This window comes from Medicago truncatula, chromosome 4 (genome assembly GCF_003473485.1).
Source record: "Medicago truncatula cultivar Jemalong A17 chromosome 4, MtrunA17r5.0-ANR, whole genome shotgun sequence".
Taxonomy (NCBI): domain Eukaryota; kingdom Viridiplantae; phylum Streptophyta; class Magnoliopsida; order Fabales; family Fabaceae; genus Medicago; species Medicago truncatula.
The window spans coordinates 38,261,746-38,280,920 of record NC_053045.1 but is presented as its reverse complement, the minus strand read 5'-3'; the positions used below and the strand labels follow the sequence as shown (position 1 = coordinate 38,280,920).

Below are 19,175 nucleotides of genomic sequence, written 5' to 3'. Positions count from 1 at the left end.
GCAACATATGATAAATATAAAATAAAAATTATTATAAAATGTCCAAAAAATAAATAAAATATTGAAAGATTAATTGAATTTTGATCATAAAATGTTATAAACAGAAGCATTTAAATAATTTTTTCGTGTGAGAATACTAATCTTTGAGCCTAATATGCAGATGTAAGAAACATTACGATTCAGAACCTAAAAAAACGAAACATTACGATTCATCAAAAATAAAAGTTATAATGTTTGGAAGACAAGCTATATCTTTTTTTTTTTGGTCAGGTAGCCTAGTGGCTAGAATTCACCTTCTAAGGTGAATAAGTGGGGTGTCTGGGGTTCGAACCCCAACCCCTGCTTGCCAACTGAGCTATGCTCACAGATCTAACTAATTCAATTTGTACAAGGAAAAATTGAATATCTACACATTTCACATTTACACAATTTTCTATTGTTTGCATTTGTTTTGTCATCTATGATAACCACTACTCAACCTTTAAGCTTTTTCCTTTTGTAGTCTATAAGCACCTTTTCTCTCTCTACTGGAGTGGCGGATAGCAACCATTTGCTAAATGCAAGGTCTTCCATGCCCATACTCTCAGCGAGCAGGCTAAATTGGGCTCTCTTCCTTTCATCGATCAAAAGAATTTTCTGTTTTTTAGGTACACAATCTGATTTCTTCCTTTCATGGACTAAAGTGCTGCTTGGCTCGCTTTGGCCGTCGCTTGAAGAGGTGCTGCTGGTAGATAACTGCCTTTGAATCACTGGTCGGGAGTTGACAATGTCTTCATTGCGATGAGCGTAGACAATGCCTAAAGGGACAAATTAGTTGATTAAATGGAAATTCCACTGTCATCTACCAAAATTAACAATAGATAAATCTTAGAAGCTTTACTCCCTAATTTCAATGGCCACAGTTACAAAGCAAAGATTCAATGCGAAGAAGCTGGTGTATCCAATTACCGATATTCTTTTGTCATGGTATGGTGAATTAAAATATGAATTTGGACAATGCCAATAAAACAAATTGTTTTACCAGCATTTTTGTGCATATGTAGACATGTCCATGATCGCCTCATAAAAAAAATGTTCCAGTAAAAAGCTGATATATCTTGGAAGGTAATGAAGTTATCATTTCACTAACTTCCTAATTGTTTCGTTACTGAATAGATTTATGAGGAAAGAAAACAAGGAATTTCAGTATGTGAAATAGGATTGCGTGAAACATACCGACGTCTTCAAATTCAATATCTGGTTTACTTGTAGTCCTCACAGATTCAGAACATGACCTGGTTTCCGACTCTGATACTAACAAATTTGTTTCTTCTGAAATATATGTTTTTTTCTGCTGTTCTGTTTCAAGCCCGTCTTTTTTATTCGTCTCATGCGATTCAACGATCTCACTGGTAAATAGTTTATCAGATAAATCTCGAAATAAATTGCAGATTCCAAAAAGCTCCCCTTGAAATGCTTTGCAATCCTGCATGGAAATTGATTAAATTTTAGAATTATTACAAAACAAATGAAAAGAATTGCAACATCAAAATATATAGGTTTTGGTACCTGGACACCTTCAAAATATCGTTTTTCCATCTTCCCAGAGACAGCAATGTTTGAGAGCTGCTGCTTGTACACCTGACGAGAATAAACTAGTTCTTCAAGTGAACCAGCTGAGAGAAGACGGAATACCACAACATGCCGTTTCTGTCCATATCGAAAGGACCTGTCCTGAGCCTGTAAGTCTTGTGAGGGATTCCAGTTGGGATCAAATATTACGACACGGTTCGCACTGACAAGGTTCAATCCGAGCCCACCAGCACGAGTTGATATCAGGAACACCTAAAATATTAAACAAGAGCCCGAGCCCGATTACAAATTGAACCAGAAAAATGCTTATTCAACTACTAAGTTTGAGCTATACTTGTTTGCTTGGACTAGAGTTGAAATCATCAACCAGAGACTGACGTAAATTAGTTGGAGTGGACCCATCAAGTCTTGAGAAGCAGTAGCCTTTTCTTATGATAAATTTCTCCAGTATGTCCAGCATCCTAGAAAGAGTAGCTCAAGTTAAACAGCAGGAAAATACGGAACATAAAGATAGCATGTTCAATCACCCCAAGACCAAAAGATACAGCTATGGTCTTGAGGCAGTAGATAAGAGGAAGCTCTCTATAACCCTAACTTACCATTTAAGTTTGAAACAAGGAATCTAAAATGACAAAAAAGAGAGTATAATACTAAAAACTTCAATCAATATTATGGTAAATTTATCCTATCTTATAAGATACCCAGAAAAAGTATCAGACATGATCTGATGGTATGCCAACTATTCACCTTACAGAATAGCTAAACAAAAGAACTTTGTCGCCATGTGAAAACCATGACAACAATAGCTTTTCAAGTGCTCGCATTTTGCCACAATGTTCTGCATCACTTAGACCCAGGAAACTCTCATTCTGCATGCTCCCACCAACTAAGTCAATGTCTGGGCCATAGACAGCAGCAGCAAACTTTGCATCTTTAACTTGTTTGTCAGGGTCATCTTTGGGGTTTGGCTTAATCAGCTCAAGGTGATTGCTTATCTGGCAAAAGAAACAGTAATATTCAAGATAATGTGAAGAAGCATCTTGAGCATGGTCATAAATAAGTTTGTTCATGGGAGTAGACCACTGAACATAGCGTGTGGAAACAGAAAGGCAATAGTGCTCCCCATGGCTTAATTTGATTGTCTCCTTTTCTTTAAAAATAATTTTGAGGACAAAGCAAAAAATATGGAGTGTCGGGTGGCAATGGCAACAGTGGTGGGTAGAGGGTGTCACAACTCACAAGTGATGTGCAGGAACAAAAGTAAGGAAATAAAAAATGAAAACAAAACAACCCTAGGTTGCTCTAATTTTAATTTTTTTTTTTTGTAAAAACAAGGAAAACAAAAAGTATTGAGAACAAGAAAACGAAAATACCTAAATAAACAATTTCTTTTTTTAAGAATGGAAAAACAGTTTTTAAAAACAGTAATCAAATAGGCTCTAATTTGTTTTATTCTATAACACAACAAACAGACAAATCCCTCCAGCGGTGTGGTTACTAAGAGCTACGAACAACATCAATCAACATGTAGTAGAGAGAGAACGAGTTTCATTTTAATGATTTAAATTTATTGTCAAACCACACCCATATTAATTTGAACATCCATATCCTTGTCCATATCTACTTTCATCTTAACAGATAACAAATGTGCCTTCTTGAGATAATTCACGCCTCTCTTTCTCATCCCCGTTACAACTACTGACCTGAATCATAATAAATAGTTTCCTACAATTACAAGATAGAAACTCGTACTAATGAATAAAGCTACAAGCCTACAATAGATGTCCAGTGCTATAAACAAATTAGCTCTTAAAGATGTTTTGCAATGACACTATATTCAAAAAGAGAGGTAAAGAAACTTAAAAGATCTCACTTAACCTGTTGTAGCTTGACAAGGCATGGAAGGACAATACAATAGGGGCATGAGTCACATCCATCATCGAGGTTATCTTTGTGAAGGTAAGGCCAAATAGCTCCATCTGGTACAGTCCTTTTGCAACATTCAACTTGAGTGAGAGGGCTACCACAACTACAAGGTAGGTCCTTGTTTATAAGGCACTGAATGTCAGGAAGCTGGATCATTCTCCTATAAATGCGTTTTTGCAAATCACTCATTGCACAAAAAACAATGTTATCTTCCTTCCCCATCATAAGATGCCCTATGGTCTCTTCCTTTGTCCTTCTCAACATATATTTATTAAGAACTGATACAAGGTGTTGTTTTCTCTTATTAGCAATTTGGACAAATCTATCAGGAGCAGTTGACCTCTGACCATGTTTAAGGGGTTCATCATAAAACTCACGGAAGTGTTCACGCGTTCCAAGGGATCCAGGTGCAACTAAATCAAAGATATTGAACAATTCTAAGATCTTATTTTGCATTACGGTCCCGGTAAGACCATATCGTCGCAGGGTTTTAATTTCTAAACATGCTTTATAGAGTTTTGATTTCTCATTCTTAAGCCGATGAGCCTCATCAATAATCACAGTGTTCCACTGTATATCTGACAAGGAACTGTTTCCGTGAATCCTGTAAGTGTCAAAACTGGTAATAAGTACCTCCACTCCATTTGCTTCCAATTTATCATATATCAAATCCCGGTTTGCGCCGTGATAAATGGCAACGCTGAAGTTGGACCACTTAGAGAATTCACTCTCCCAGTTTTGAATAATGGATGATGGGCAAATTATTAATACAGGGTCTCTTTTCTCAACTCGCGTCTCACTAAGAATGGAGTCTCCTTCTTTACCAAATATGGCAGCAAGAAATGCTATTGTTTGAATGGTCTTTCCAAGACCCCTGTTTCAAATTTGAATGTGCAAAAAAGAACTTAGACTTAATAACTACAACCAGAGTTGAGATAAAAAGAACCAAATCTTATAAAAAAAAAAAAAAATAGCAGCAAAGTATACCAGCAAATAATATACACACAAAACAAAAGATAAAGTACAAAAATTTATAATTTATAGGGCTTGAATACACATAGTAGCAGAAGACTTACACTGAGATTTTGGAAGTTTCAAAACGAAAATGCAAAGATGAAGAAGAGTGCAAACATTTGTTAATTTAATGACAAAGGCCGACCTGAGAAGCAAAATAGAAATCTGCACACTACTAAATTTCTTTAAAATTTTAAAAGAAGCAGTTGACTCAAAATAAATAATTCAATATAAATAAAACCTAAATTCTTGTATCCTACTATCCTAAAGCATTTCCAGTAAAAATCAATCATCAAGTGGGTTGTGATAAAAAAGAAAACTTTAGCGGCTTAAGTTGAGAAAGTGCGATATTTCAGAGAGGTGATATGTATTGTACTCATCAATGTATCTGTATATACTATACATATTATGGTGCAAAACACCGGATGAAGCTAAAAAGTAGGAAAAACAGAAGAGGGGAAAAGTGAGAAGAGGAGGATAAATGTGTAACTCACATGTCATCTCCAAGGATGCCTCCCTTATTATTCTTGTACAAATCATACAGAAACTTCACTCCCACTCTCTGATGCTCAAGCAGTCTACAGTTTATAGATGCAGGAACCTGAAACAGTTCTCAGAATTTAATTTTGTTACGAATTTCAGTACTTCGAAAAACATTAAATGCTTTTTATTTACAAACTATAAATGTCTGCTCTGCAGAATGCTGATAGTACAAAGTACAATCATGTATATAAAAACTACAACATTAAACAAATTCATAAACTCGGTTCAAAGACCTAATCTGGGGGATCAGTCCCACTGTCCACTAGCAGACGCCCAATTGAAGCCAGAGCAAGGTTCAGTATGGACTTGCCCGAGGCATAAATAGTTAGCACCTGGAGGATTCGATCCTGAGACCTTGATGAAGTAAAAAATAAACAGCATAGTATCAAAACGAAACAAAAAAAAAAAAAAAAACACATATGATGTCCCAGTTGAACGCGCCATTGGGAAATCTACTCAATACTATGAACCTATGTAGGACATACATTTTATATTGAAGGTGTCCAATGTCCAACACACACGTGAATGCATTCAATTATTCTATTTTCTCCAATTATTAACTGTGCCGACGTGTCAGTATGAGGTCTGCTAATATAAATAAATCCATGATTGCATTGATACAAAATTAACAATAAAGAGAAAGTTAGAATAATAATTGACACCTGAACCAAAGGAAGTTCACCGTCAGAAGACAAAAGCAAAGGCTCAAAGGGTCCAGTATGATCGAATTGAATCTGAGAGGATTTAACAGAAGTAAATTTCACAGGCACACACTTTATCTCTGGCTCTTCCTCTTCTTCTTCTTCATCATCTAGTTTTAATTCTTGTTGTTGGGAAAGGAAATCGTGGGGCTGAAAAGGTGGGTCGTCAGGGTCATCAAGGAGACGAAGGTGATGGGCAAGAGAGGATTTGGGGGTTTTCTGTTGATTGGGAGGTGTGAATCGAAATCGCGGAGAAGGGATTGTGATGATGATTGTTGGGTTGAGCAGTGTCTCAGTGTTAATTCCTTCAGAGTTTGCAGCGACATCGAGATCGAGAGAGAAAGATTTTCAAATTCGATGATTAATTCGTCTTGTTTTGCAAAATTTGCTGCAATTGTTAACCGCGCGCCGCTAAATGCAAAATCAACGAGTTAATTCAAAAAAAAGAGTAAAAGACAATTACCCTAAGTTTCATCAACTACCTCTCTGAAATTAATAAAATTTTAATTATCATTTCACAACATTAATCAATTTACCTCATCCGTCCAATTTTTCTGTTAGTGAACATGACGTTTTGCAAATACCTCCTGAAGTTTTATACTTATGTGCAAAATGCCCCCTAGACTAAAAAATTTATATTATTTTTTTCTTAAAGACAAACAATTAACGATTAAATATTAAAACTAACTATTAATTTTGAAGTTTGGAAAAACTACATGCATATATACATCAAAATAGGGAGAAATATGTATTCTTAAAGTGACAATAATGATTACTTCTAATAGACAAATTATTATTTTCATATGATTTGTTCTTGTTTACACAACCCCTAATATTTTCATATGATTTGTTCTTGTTTACACACTTTATAGAAAACTTCATTCTAACTTCTTGTCTGTGCTTCAGGCTGGGACAATCATTCATCGTATACAATCTAGCTCACGCCACAATACTATCAGACCGACATATCATATATAACATATTAAGTAATATTCATGTAAAAAAAGACACAAATCATCATCAAATGAAATATGTGATCGGTATGTATAGAGGAACACTTATTGAGAAATGTCAAACACTTAGACATATATTTCTTTACCTTTGAAATTAATCCACAAATCATCCCATTATTGTCACTTTAAAAAATACATATTTTCCCCCATTTTCAAGCCTATTTTGATGTATATATGCATGTATTTTTCCCAAATTCCAAAATTAATAGTTAGTTTTAATATTTAACTATTAATTGTTTGTTTTTAAGAAAAAAATAATATAAATTTTTAAGTTTCGGGGGCATTTTGCACATAAGTGCAAAACTTCAGGGGGATATTTGTAAAACGTCATGTTCACTAACAGAAAAATTGGACGGAGGGGGTAAATTGATCAACGTTGTGAAATTTCAGGGGATAATTGAAGTTTTGTTAATTTCAGGAGGGTAATTGACGAAACTTACAATTTCAGGGGGGTAATTGCCTATTTACTCATTCAAAAAAGTTTAGGCGACTTTGATCCAATCAATTAAATCGACCATTTGAAAGAGGGGCAAAATAAGGAATATATATATATATATATATATATATATATATATATATTCTAGAGGAGGGTGCCTCCACAAATAGAAAATCTCTCCATTTTTTCCTTTCGCACCGATTTCCGACTCACCAATAGAAAATTTTTTCATTTTTTATTTTGACTTTCACATCGGTTTCCGACCCACCAAAGGTGGGCGACTAATTCGGCTCGTGCGTAGAGGCATTCGTACTGGCCAAGCGTTGTTCCCTCTGAGAATCGAACCTGATATTCCCCGAGTACGTCCTTAAAAGGAACTCCTTGCCACTGAAAATGTTAACATGATAATATGAGATTAGAGAGGGGTTCAAAAATATTCCTTACAATCCAATTTACTTCTAAATTTTAGCAATTAAACACATAGAAAAATTCATTTATGTTAAGCGAGAGTTACATGTAGAAGAAGTGAGTATCACGAGTTTATCCGTATCCCCTCAACAATGAATGATTCAACTCTTTCCAATACTCTCTTACCCATTGCATCATGAAAAATGTGGGACATGTTCGCAGTATAACCTAAATGATAAAAGATTGTATAATTGTTTTATATGGTGGTGCTCAAAAGTTTGAATACGTAATTTTTCATTTCTTTGTGCATAGCACGTATGAATTTCGTCAGAGATGATAATCAGTTAAATACCACACTTTTTTTCCATAAATTTAATGCTGCAAATACTTTTTTGTATATATAAATTTAAATATATTTTCGATCTTTGCAAGAAAATCATTTTTTGCATTTAGTCATGATAAGATTTTTTTTCTTTCTATATTTTGTCATTGTAAATATATGACTTTGTGTTTCTGTTGGTTGTTGTTTTTTTAGTTTTGCAAAATTTATTCATATTAACATTGATTTTTGTAAATTTAGAATATTATATTTGATTGAGATGTGTTATTTAAACACCCATTTCGAGATAATTTATGGACAACCACATATACACAAGACAATATGGTACATAATAATCAAATAAAACAAAAAATGGTTAAAAAAACCATGTTGCCTTACATGCATATCTTTGGTTGTCCTATAAGTTGTCAAAAGATACTTATCAAAAAATAAAGATAGATATAACAAAAATTAATTTCAATGTGAATAAATTTTATGAATAAAATAAATATCAAAGAATGAAAACAAAAAATGGTATATTTATAATAATTAAAAAGAAAAAAATCTGTAAAAGTTAAAAAAATGATATATTTATAAAGATTAAAATATATTTAAACATTTTTCCATATCCGAGAACTTTGCAAGGCTCAACTAAACATAGAGCCTCTTTATTTGGGTAAATAAACGAAATGACAATAGATAACTGAGAGCTCACATATAAAAATTTATGATCGGAGGGTAATTTCGATTGGGGTAATAGTCATATTGGTCCCTGAATGTATAATAAGTAGTCACAAAAGTCCTTCAATGTATCAAAATTTTGAAATAGTGCTCCCTCCGGTCCTTTTTATAAGAAACAAATGGGTCAACAAAAGTTAATGAACCAAATACATAAACTTTAGTTGACCAATTTGTCTATTGTAAAAAGGACCGGAGGGAGTATTTGATTGTGCACTTCGTTAGTCAAAATATTATTTAACGCTAAAATGCATCGTTAATATTGTCATATTAGTCCTTTAATGTATTTATTTATTGTCATGTAAATTCTTATAAGTATTACTGTCATATCAGTCTTTATTTAAAAAGAGTTATTGTGAATATTAAAAGATTATTTTAGCGTCAGAGACTATTTTGAATAACATAATGCATAATGAGAAACTATTTCAAAATTTTATTATATTAAAGGACTATAGTGACTATTAATCCAATTTTGATTTGATATAAAATCCGCTTATGTAAAAAAAAAAAAAAAAAAAGTCCCATGCATGTCGCCACGTGTAAATGTAACTGTGGTAGAAAAATATGGCTTTGGAAACCCTCACAAACATATTCAGTACATGATGCCACTGCCAGCTGCAATCATATTGTTACCACCCTGTATACGCATTTCCCATGCTCAACGGGTAACTAGTCTCTCTCTCAATCCCCACTATATATATCACTACTTCTACATATCTTTCTTCACATAACAATTCAGATTCTTGAGAGTGTTATCAAATGGCTTCTTCTAGCATGTTTCTAATTGGTCTTGTGCTTTTATTGACACCAATGTTGCTTGAAGCAAAGGAGTTTCATGTTGGTGGCAAAGATGGTTGGGTCGTGAATCCTTCTGAAGACTACAATCAGTGGGCTCGAACACATAGGTTTCGAGTCAATGACACTCTCCGTGAGTCCAATTCATTGTTAATCCTCAACATTACAATCATTTTACGAGTATTATTTATTATTATATACTCTTTTAATAACTTGTAACGTTGTTTTTATTTTGAAAAATGTTGCAGATTTCAAGTACGTTAAAGGGAATGATTCGGTTCTTGTGGTGAAGAAAGAAGACTATGATTCTTGCAACACCAACAATCCAAAACAAAAATTGGACAATGGTAATTCCAAGTTTAAGCTGAGTGACTCGGGTTTCTATTATTTCATCAGTGGCAATGCTGACAACTGCAAGCATGATGAAAAGATGATTGTTCAAGTCATGGCTGTTCGCCCTAATGTCACACCTAATGTCACGGCTGTGCCACCATCTCAGCCTCCGGCAAGTGCGTCACCTCCTAAGATTCCGTTGACCTATGTAGATTCTCCGGCACCGTCTCCGTCCAAAGCAAGTTCTGTTGGGGTTGTGGTTTGGGTGGTTTTGATGTTGTTTGGTGGCTATGTAGGGTTTGTTTATTAGTCTATTGCTATGAGCCTATGAGAGTTGTAATTGGATCTGATATGATGAGAAATAAATTGTTTCGTGATTTATGATTTTTATGAGGGTTTGAATTTATTCTTTTAATTTCTTTGTTAATAATTGTTCTTTAAATTTGTTCGAAGGTAAGTACAATCGAATCATTAATCGTTCTATTCATAAATCGAACTTAGATTCTGATGAACAATCCGTCATTAGTGAAGTTTATTAATCACTTGAATTCGATTATCGGTTATATCGTTATATTGGATTTAGAGAAGAAAAAAATTGTAAAATTATCAATTGTGCATGAACCCCACTGAGCAATACATCGGCTACAAAGGATCAAAATCTCAAATTTGTCGTCATTGATTCCATCTACATCCACGATATTATCTCTATCCAAACACTTTGCGCATCTTATTTACCTTTATCTTAATGGCAATTTGGAATGTCTATCGTAAGGGATGAGTGTAGTCGAGTCATGGACATTGATCTAAATACTCTTGATTTGTAAAAATGATAAAATCAAAATAATCTTCCGGGGGGCGTATATTTCACGCACTCAAAAATTATTCATAGAAACAACATATTCGAGAATATAAAGATGGGAGTTTTATTCCTAGGGATTTAAAAAAAAAAAACTGATTGACACACTCTTGAATATTACAGGAAAATTGAAAGTTATTTTCTTTTTAAAAAAAGTATACAGAATTTTATGTGAATCGATTTTCTCAGCTTTTAACTTGGAAATAATTTCATAGGAGTGTTGGAAGTTATGAGAAGTTATTTCATTCCCATGAACCTTGATACACATGAATAATGATTTCTATATTCATTTTCTACCCATGTATTTTCATGAATGTAAATCTTGAACTTAAAACAAACACCCCATTAACTTATGATTTGCTCTCCACAACCCACTTTATCTCTCTCAATTATCCCTTTTTCACACCCTTGTACTTTAGTACTAATGAAGCGATATGATGAGATTGTACTCGTACTTGACATCCAACATAAATCAAGTGAACATATTATTTGATATACCTTTATATATATTTTACTATTTACACTCTATATGGAAGAAGTAAAAGTCGAAGGAAATATTATGAGAGAATTGAAAATACGTAAATTGAGACACAATTTGATAATCATGTTATACATACGAAGTATTTGAATCATTTAGAAATCACTAATATTTGTCTAGATTCTTTTTTTAAATTATATTGTTTATCTGTAATTGTTAGTGTCACTTGTATTGATTTTTTTTTACTCATAATGTTTGACTGAATTGTTAGTATCACATATGAAAGAAAAATAAAAATGGGTGTTGGCCCCACATGTTATTTCCTTTCCCGATAAAATTGTCTCGGAAGTTATACCAAAAATTATCTCGGAAATTGAGATGCATTAGAGACTATATTTTGTTCTCTCTCTCTCTCTCTCTCTCTCTCTCATTTCTATCCCATATTTTTAACGCGCTTTCTTCTCATATAATAATATTTATGACATTATTTTAGATGCATCTCTCTCTCTCATTTGTGTAATGAAAAGGAGTGATTAAAAATACTCTTGAATCAAACCATATCGAGTCGAATCAAAAATAACTTAACCTATTATGGGAGTTCACAAATCAAACCAATATTTTAAGCATAATTTACTAACTAGAACTGAATTACAAACAACTAAATCGAACTACATTAGGAACATAACCACAAACCTTGAAAATTTCAATAAATAAAATTGGAAACAAACATGAATGGTTGAATCCACAGAGATTTTCGTTTTCTACTAGACAATTTGATCGCTCCAAACAATTAGATTTTCTTGCATTTATTCAATTATGAAATGACAAATCGGAAATTCTTTAAATTTGACATTTGTGGGGCACCAAACACTCGAATTTTAACCCATTATTTTAAGCGAAGAGCAGTTTGAGTAACGAAGCACTTCGAAGAAAAAACATGTCAAGATAATTAGCAATCTCAACATAAAGATTCAAGTCCTACAACTTCTAGAAACTGCCACTAGTAGACCGCACAATAAGTTCCAAGAGCAGCAATTATTCCCTTGAAGTGCCAAAGATCAAAATTCAAAAGAGAAGTTACAACAGGAAGCTCTTGGAAGTTAAAGGACACATGGCACACATGCAACAATTTGTTAGTTTATTTTCCTGCGTATATAATGTAAACTTAAACTCCATGCAAGCGAGTTTATTTTCATTCGACAAAACTACGTCTATTAGAAACACATCCATCCTCACAAGATAATGTTCATGTTCTTACTGCAACGTTGAAAGAACAATGTATGAAAATCACAAATTGATTTTTTTTGTACTATTCTCTTTTTTTTTCTTTCATTTTATATGTTCAAAATCCTGCACGTTTCTTTGATTCACAAATTAAGGCGTGTTACACGTAGACCTGCCGACTAAGATATAATAATTTAACTTGTATTCTAAATTGCTCGTCGAGTTCATTTGTCGTTGAGAAAATATTTCGAACTAACACGACGACCTCTCCCCCCCAAGTATGATCACCTCACTCACTCAATATTCACTTACTTGCTACCAGTATAATTGCCTTACTTTGACATAAGAGTGTCTATTGCAAGCTCCCCTCACTTGGAGATGGAGCGTACGACTAGCCGCGACATATCAAATCACCAATGTAAAGACTACACCTTATGGTTAGGAGGTACACCCCACTTGTGCATACAAGAACATAAGCCCATAAATAAATATCCGACCTATTGTTTTTAATATCGGATTGAACTGAACCGAGAGGTTGGTCGAACTAATTCAACGGAGGTTGGTTCTAGGTTGGCAGAACATTGAAAGTTGATGTATAACTAAGAAGAAATTGAATGAACAAATTTAAATCGAAAAACTTAATCGGATGAACCTTTAAACCTAGGTGTGTAACAATTCAACTTGGTTTGGTTTGCAATCAAAAAACCGTCAAAACTGACCAAATTTACACTCGTTTGGTTTGATTTTAAGTGGTTTTTAAAAGTTAAATCAAATCAAGATAAATCGATGATATAAGGTATAGTTCAGTTGTTTAGTTCGCTTGAAAATGTAATTAAAAAACATTTTTTTTAAATACTATAGGTAGAAAATGTGAGGTTCCAAAATATTATATGAATACTTATATAGTTGAACACACATAAAGATAGGAAAAATGTTTTTAGCTTATTTGTTAGTAGTTATTTTCTAAAATTTTAAGTTGAGATAACATAATTAAAGATGAAAAATGTGAATACCTATTTGAACAACTTAAGTTATCTGTGACAATTATCAACTATTGAAATATTTAAATTCTAATAACAAAAAATAAAGTTGTCATTTGTTATTTTTGGTCATTTCGTTCTATTTATTTATGCACGGGTTCAAATCATACAAACAACTTCTTATATAAAAAAAATATAAGACTACATACGATGCACAAAATATTGAGACCCCTTTCTAGAAATCTTTAATCTCAAAGCCACCACCTCAATTTTTTTGGATCAGGCGTTCTATTTAAAAATTGAGAGCAAACTAATGGCACAACCATAACATCCTAGTTTATTAATAGAACCGAGGATGAGTAGGAATTTAATCTTATTTCTTAAAAATAAGTAGAGTGATGAGGAGAAGTCAATGAAGAAAGATATTAGAAAAAAAACTTAGAAATTGAAACAAATTTACTTGCATATCGATATGCACCCCTATCCAAAACCCCATAAATTGGAACAAAAATGAAAACTTTGATCTCTCTCTCGCTACTTACATGATTGAGCGAATACACTACTTTAATCGTATTAAAATTTTTTCTCCCTCTACTTACATGAATGAATACGCCACTTTAATTGTATTAAAAATTGTTCAATTTCAAGACTCGAACAAGAGCAAAAATTAGAGCTCATAAAAATATGTAAGATCAAATTATGAACCGGGGAATATGAAATTGATAGAGATATTTGGAATTCAATATTAGGTCAAGCATAATGGGGAGATAACACGCATCAATTTCTTCTCGCTATTGTAGATGAAGATAGAATGATTATTAGTGAAAGAAAATTATGAAAAAAATGTAGAGAGACGATGAATAGAAGATGAAAATGTATTTTTTTTTTTTGGATTTAAAAATGATGAATTTTTGGTTCGAAGATGATGATGAAGAAGATAATTTATTTAATTTTTGTAATTAAAAAAAAAAATACAATTTGCAGATTTGGATCCACTACATCAGCAACGAAATTATCATATCATATTTATTGTAACAAGCGTTACATCAAAAGGTTAGCGTCGCAAATAAGTAGTATAAACAAAAAAGACTAAATTGAAGCAAAAAATAAATAAAAGGAGAAATGTATTACAAATATGAAATTTAAAGAACCATAATGTTTTATCTGACCACTTTGTTCAGTTTGTTCACATAACATGTGGGAGTAAGACGACAAAGTTTTTTCTTCAACTAATTTGGCTACTCTGTGTCTCTGTCTTATGGACTGAACGTAACAATAGGTGTTTTAATAATCATATGACTCCTTTGCCCAGGTTGCTTGACAAAGTAAAATATTTGTCCTTAGGTTGGTTGAAAGCTAGAAAAGTCTCTTTTATGTTTGGCACTCATTGGTGGTCAAACCCTTTACAATGTTTGGATATTGGCTGAGTTGGTGTCGTTGTTGTATTGACTTCTACTTTTTGGTGTTTTCTTGACGAGTCTTTGAGGCACGCCTTGTGCTAACGAGACTCTTGTTGTTAATATAATTCCATTTTTGATTGTTAAAAAAAAAAAAAACCATGTAAAAAAAAATTAAAAATAAAGAAGGTCTCCTTTTTTATCCCAAAATTTATTTGATTTATTTTTTTTGTTGAAGAAAATCCCTAATTCTTCTCAGTCCGGTCCAGTTGCACCCCGTTTTCTTTCTCACAAAAACAGAGAGAATCTCTTCTTCTCTTAGCCCGCCGCCACCCCTCTCCGGCGACGCCCACGCAGTTCACCTGTCCAGGTTTGTCTCCTCCTTCTTCTCTGTTTTCTCTGGATTACAAAGCTTAAATGCATTTTCTTAGAATGAAATTTGATTTGTTTTTAATTAATTATTAATAATCTATTAACTTAATGGATGCATTTTCAATTTCTGTTTAAACTAAAGTTCGGTGTGTTGCAGAATGGGAAAGGGTTTGATATGGGCGACGGCAGAGGATCTGCATAGGAATAGGGGTCGAGTTCTGTCGCTATATCGTCACATACTTCGAAGCCTCAATTCTCCTTCGTTGCCACTGACATTCGCTGCAAGATTAGCGAAGAAAGCAGAGGTACGTGCAATGTTTTGGGTTGGTTCTGATGAAAGGTCTTTGCATAACATTGCTGACTTAATTGATGCTGCTGAATACTCTCTTTCTTTTCTCAAGAAAGGTCAATTTCCTCCTCGTCACATTACCTGAACAACACCTTCCATTTCCCTCGACGCAATTTAGTATGAACTTAATGCAATCATGATATTTTTTTTGGTTGTTTATATGTAAGAAATATGCATAAGATATGATTTCAATTTTCATTATTTTGTATTGGGGCGGTATTCAAAAGCCGAATCCAATGTTAGAGTATGTTAAGCTTAAGCCTAAATTCTACCTTATTGTATGCTTATAATAAGAATGATTCCTAGTTAGAATTGAAAATCAGGTTGTTTATGTGTTGTTTTGCATTGTAGATAAATACAAGTTTTCGAGTTGAGAGAACAACTAAAGGGTATATTGTTCGTAACTTGGTATGGTCGGACTTCCTGTCAAGGAAAAAAATTAGCTTTGAACCAATGTAAGCTTCATCCTTGTTGTAATATTATGAACATGGCCTGAAATTCAAGGTTGGTGCTTTAGTTTGGGAACGGTTTGGGGTGCTTAAGCTGTTGACTGAATCAAACAAGCCAAGTGTGATAGAGTCCAAGATCGCATCTCCAAAGTAGATATAGGTCAAACACTTAGATCAATTCAGTTATGGATCAACAATAAAAGAGGAGGTTATTATACCGACATTTTCCTTTTATTCTTGCTCTTTCAAAGTAGATATAGGTCAAATGCTTAGACCATCAATTAAGTTACGGATCAACAATATAAGAGGGGGTTGTTATTCTGATATAAGAGGGTGTTCTAAGTACTGAAGACAGTTGGTTATTTTAGATTCTGTTTCATATATACAATGGGGATGAAAATGACTCAAACTTTTATCTAGGGTTTCTTTTTAGAAATTTTCAAGAGGCAGTTTAGATTCAGGAAAGACTAGAAGACTGAAGAGCAATAGCATAGGACAAATATTTTTATGGATTCAGATGAGATAACATATTTCACTGTTTGGCCTTGGAACTGTGAGACTATAGTTGTAATACACACAATGCAAATACAATCAAAACTAATTGTCAAGAGTATTCTTGCTGTGAAGTATTGGGAAACCTGCCTGGCATTCTGGAATCAGGATACTGTCATGCAATTTCTTTTACCTGTAGCCTGATCTCCAACTTAGGTCAGTATGGGATTGGGAATGCTATTGTTGGATAATGCCATGTTCTCTTATTATTCATTGTTTTTGTGGCTTGTGCACACTTTGGATTTAAATTGATCAACTGTCTTTTCCAAGTCTTAAAGCTGATGCCAATGTGAACTATTTATTTGATACAGTAATTAGTGTTATTTCCATTTCACCAAAAATAATAAGGGGATGTTTTTGATAAGCAGTATGTCTGGATCAGTTAAACCAAATTATGTGCTTTAGATTTTCTGGAGTACTTGTGAGACTTATATTTCTAGAGAGAAGAATAGAAGTGGTAATGGGAATCTTAGAATTTAGGTTGGTTCTAACTCAACCATACAAAACCGACTTGATAGGCGAATAACGTGACTCTATAAACTCTGTTTTGGACTTGTATTTTTTCAACGTGAAACTTGAATTTTGTTCCGCATGCACCTCCTCACGCCCAACTCAATACTATTGGACTTGGTGCGTGAGTAATTTAGTGGGTGATCTAAATGGATAGACTCTGATGTCCTATGCAGTTTTTATTGTGCATCTAATTCTTGTTTACTAAGGCTTTGTTTCAGAGATTGGAGGGGAGAGGAAAGACTTTGGGAGAAATACAAGGGAAAATTGAGAAATCTTTCACATTTTTTTAATGAGTATTTTTTTAGAGAGTGAAAAATAATGCTTATGATTAATATATTTTTAATTTTAAGAATATTACAACAGCATATATTAAATTTGAAGAATTCATATAACCCTCCTACACCCCCCAAAACCCTCAAATACAATTTTTTAGTTCCCCCAAATGAGGAGGATTTTATATTTTGAAGAAAAGTAAGTCCCTCAAAGCCCCCCTCCTTTCAATATCCTCTATTTCTTCCACTTACTCCTTCCTTTTTTTCCAAGTCTTTCCTTCTTTTGCCCTCCAAACTCGCAAACAAAGCCTAAGTAAACTTGACTTGGAACAAAGGTAAATTTTGAACTTGACAAAGTTATATGCTCTAACTTTACATAGTGAATATAGGGTTTTCTGGTACATGGAGATAAATGTCACCAACTTGGCAACATCTCACCTTGTGACACTTCAATATATCTCTACATGTTGATAAATGTCACCGACATTTTATATATAATAGAACTTATAGGTTTACACAGAACTAAATCAGCCATGTGTTGTTATTTTCATTCATCTAAGCGACTAAGCCTAATCCTACATAACGATAACGCTTTGAGTAATATTGACGCATGACCCCCAACGAACCAAGGTATTATTGTCAAATGTTACATTAATTTTGCTTCCAAGTTGCAAGTCTTTCGTTGAAAAGTAGTGACATTCACTTGTTAAAGAAGTTCTGATTTTTTTTTTTTGAGGTAGATAATGAAGTTCTGATTTTAAAGCTGGACAAAAAAGTAGTTAAGAATAATTAATAACATATGTACAATAAGAGCTACCGATAGACATATGTGAGTTACTGAATGATTTCCATACTCTAAGTTAGTTTGTCCCATGAAGAGTGGGACAAATAATAATGGAAATGGTTTATACATCAATGAAGATAAATCTCCAACCTATAAGGTTAACCTTCTCACTTCCTGTGATGTCTATCATATTGCAAAACTTCAAACACACAACATTTTTTTGAAAATAAAGTTCTAAACAACTTATCCTCTAAAAAAAGCTCTAAACAGTTTTTTTTTTTAATTTTTTTTATAAAAATAAAGCTCTAAACAACTTATGCATTACATTAATTTTTTGTAAAATCATCGTTCCAGTCCCCTATTGCTCTCCCTCGTAAGAACAACACATGCGGCACGAAAACGATCCTGGGTTCAGTATAACAAATGAACATTTGCAAACAACGACAAAGTTCTAAAATATAACCCTAAACCAATATCAATTATCATATTGAGTTCAGTATGATATCAATTTTGATTAGTTGTGTTAATAAAAAAAAAAAATAATTCATAAAGATTGATTTCAAATAATGATTTTTTTTTTTATTGTCAAAAGAGAACTTGAATTCGATTCCTCAATGAAATAATTATTGGCTAGATTTTACCTACTCCCAATCCAACTCTTGATTATTATGACAATTTTCTTATAAAAATAAGAGGGTTGACAAAAAAGATTTTTTTTTTTTTTATGGTGGCCGGGATTTGAACCCAAACTTTATATATTTTATGCATTGTTCATACCAACTGAACTAAGTTCACTGAGATTAAAATATTTCATACTTTTATGGAAGATAAAATGATACTTTTTTTTTTGGTCAGGTAGCCTAGTGGCTGGAGCTCACACATTTTAAATGTGGAGAAGTGAGGTGTCCGGGGTTCGAACCCCAGCCCCTGCATATAAAATGCATTTGTCCATACCAACTGAGCAAAGCTCACGGGAACGATAAAATGATACTTATTGATAAGTAGGTATTGAATTTGTCACCCGAAATTACACACTCATAATGGGCACCGGCCACTTTCACTTTAGATCTAAATGATATGATTTCATCATATCAATTATGCACGGATTTTTTTTTTTACTTTTTGATAAAAATTATTTAAGGATCTTAAAA

At 33.2% G+C, this 19,175-nt stretch overlaps 3 protein-coding genes across 3 annotated transcripts; 2 read left to right on the top strand and 1 right to left on the bottom strand.

Annotated features, from left to right (window-relative positions):
* Positions 1-73: 73 nt before the first annotated feature.
* On the bottom strand, positions 74-6,165 carry LOC25492904 (switch 2). The gene is given in 9 exon segments (XM_013601211.3): positions 74-797; positions 1,216-1,465; positions 1,549-1,824; positions 1,907-2,033; positions 2,320-2,567; positions 3,451-4,372; positions 5,007-5,113; positions 5,718-5,965; positions 5,968-6,165. Coding segments are annotated over 9 exon segments (2,616 nt in total). The 5' UTR covers positions 6,083-6,165; the 3' UTR covers positions 74-474.
* Positions 6,166-9,307: 3,142 nt separating this feature from the next.
* On the top strand, positions 9,308-10,196 carry LOC11437766 (early nodulin-like protein 2). Its single transcript, XM_003607427.2, has 2 exons — positions 9,308-9,598; positions 9,714-10,196. Exons 1-2 carry the CDS (start codon positions 9,430-9,432, stop codon positions 10,106-10,108), a joined length of 564 nt encoding a protein of 187 aa, XP_003607475.1. The 5' UTR covers positions 9,308-9,429; the 3' UTR covers positions 10,109-10,196.
* Positions 10,197-14,940: 4,744 nt separating this feature from the next.
* Positions 14,941-16,668, top strand: LOC25492903 (uncharacterized). The gene is made up of 2 exons (XM_024781216.2): positions 14,941-15,103; positions 15,263-16,668. The coding sequence occupies exon 2, from the start codon at positions 15,264-15,266 to the stop codon at positions 15,537-15,539; it is 276 nt and encodes a 91-aa protein (XP_024636984.1). The 5' UTR covers positions 14,941-15,103; position 15,263; the 3' UTR covers positions 15,540-16,668.
* Positions 16,669-19,175: the final 2,507 nt, after the last annotated feature.

Excerpts from the sequence above, each read along its gene's own strand:
- LOC11437766 (XM_003607427.2), top strand. The coding sequence starts at position 9,430 with ATGGCTTCTTCTAGCATGTTTCTAATTGGTCTTGTGCTTTTATTGACA. Across the intron at positions 9,599-9,713 it reads TCGAGTCAATGACACTCTCC|ATTTCAAGTACGTTAAAGGG; the intron begins GTGAGTCCAATT and ends AAAATGTTGCAG.
- LOC25492903 (XM_024781216.2), top strand. The coding sequence starts at position 15,264 with ATGGGAAAGGGTTTGATATGGGCGACGGCAGAGGATCTGCATAGGAAT.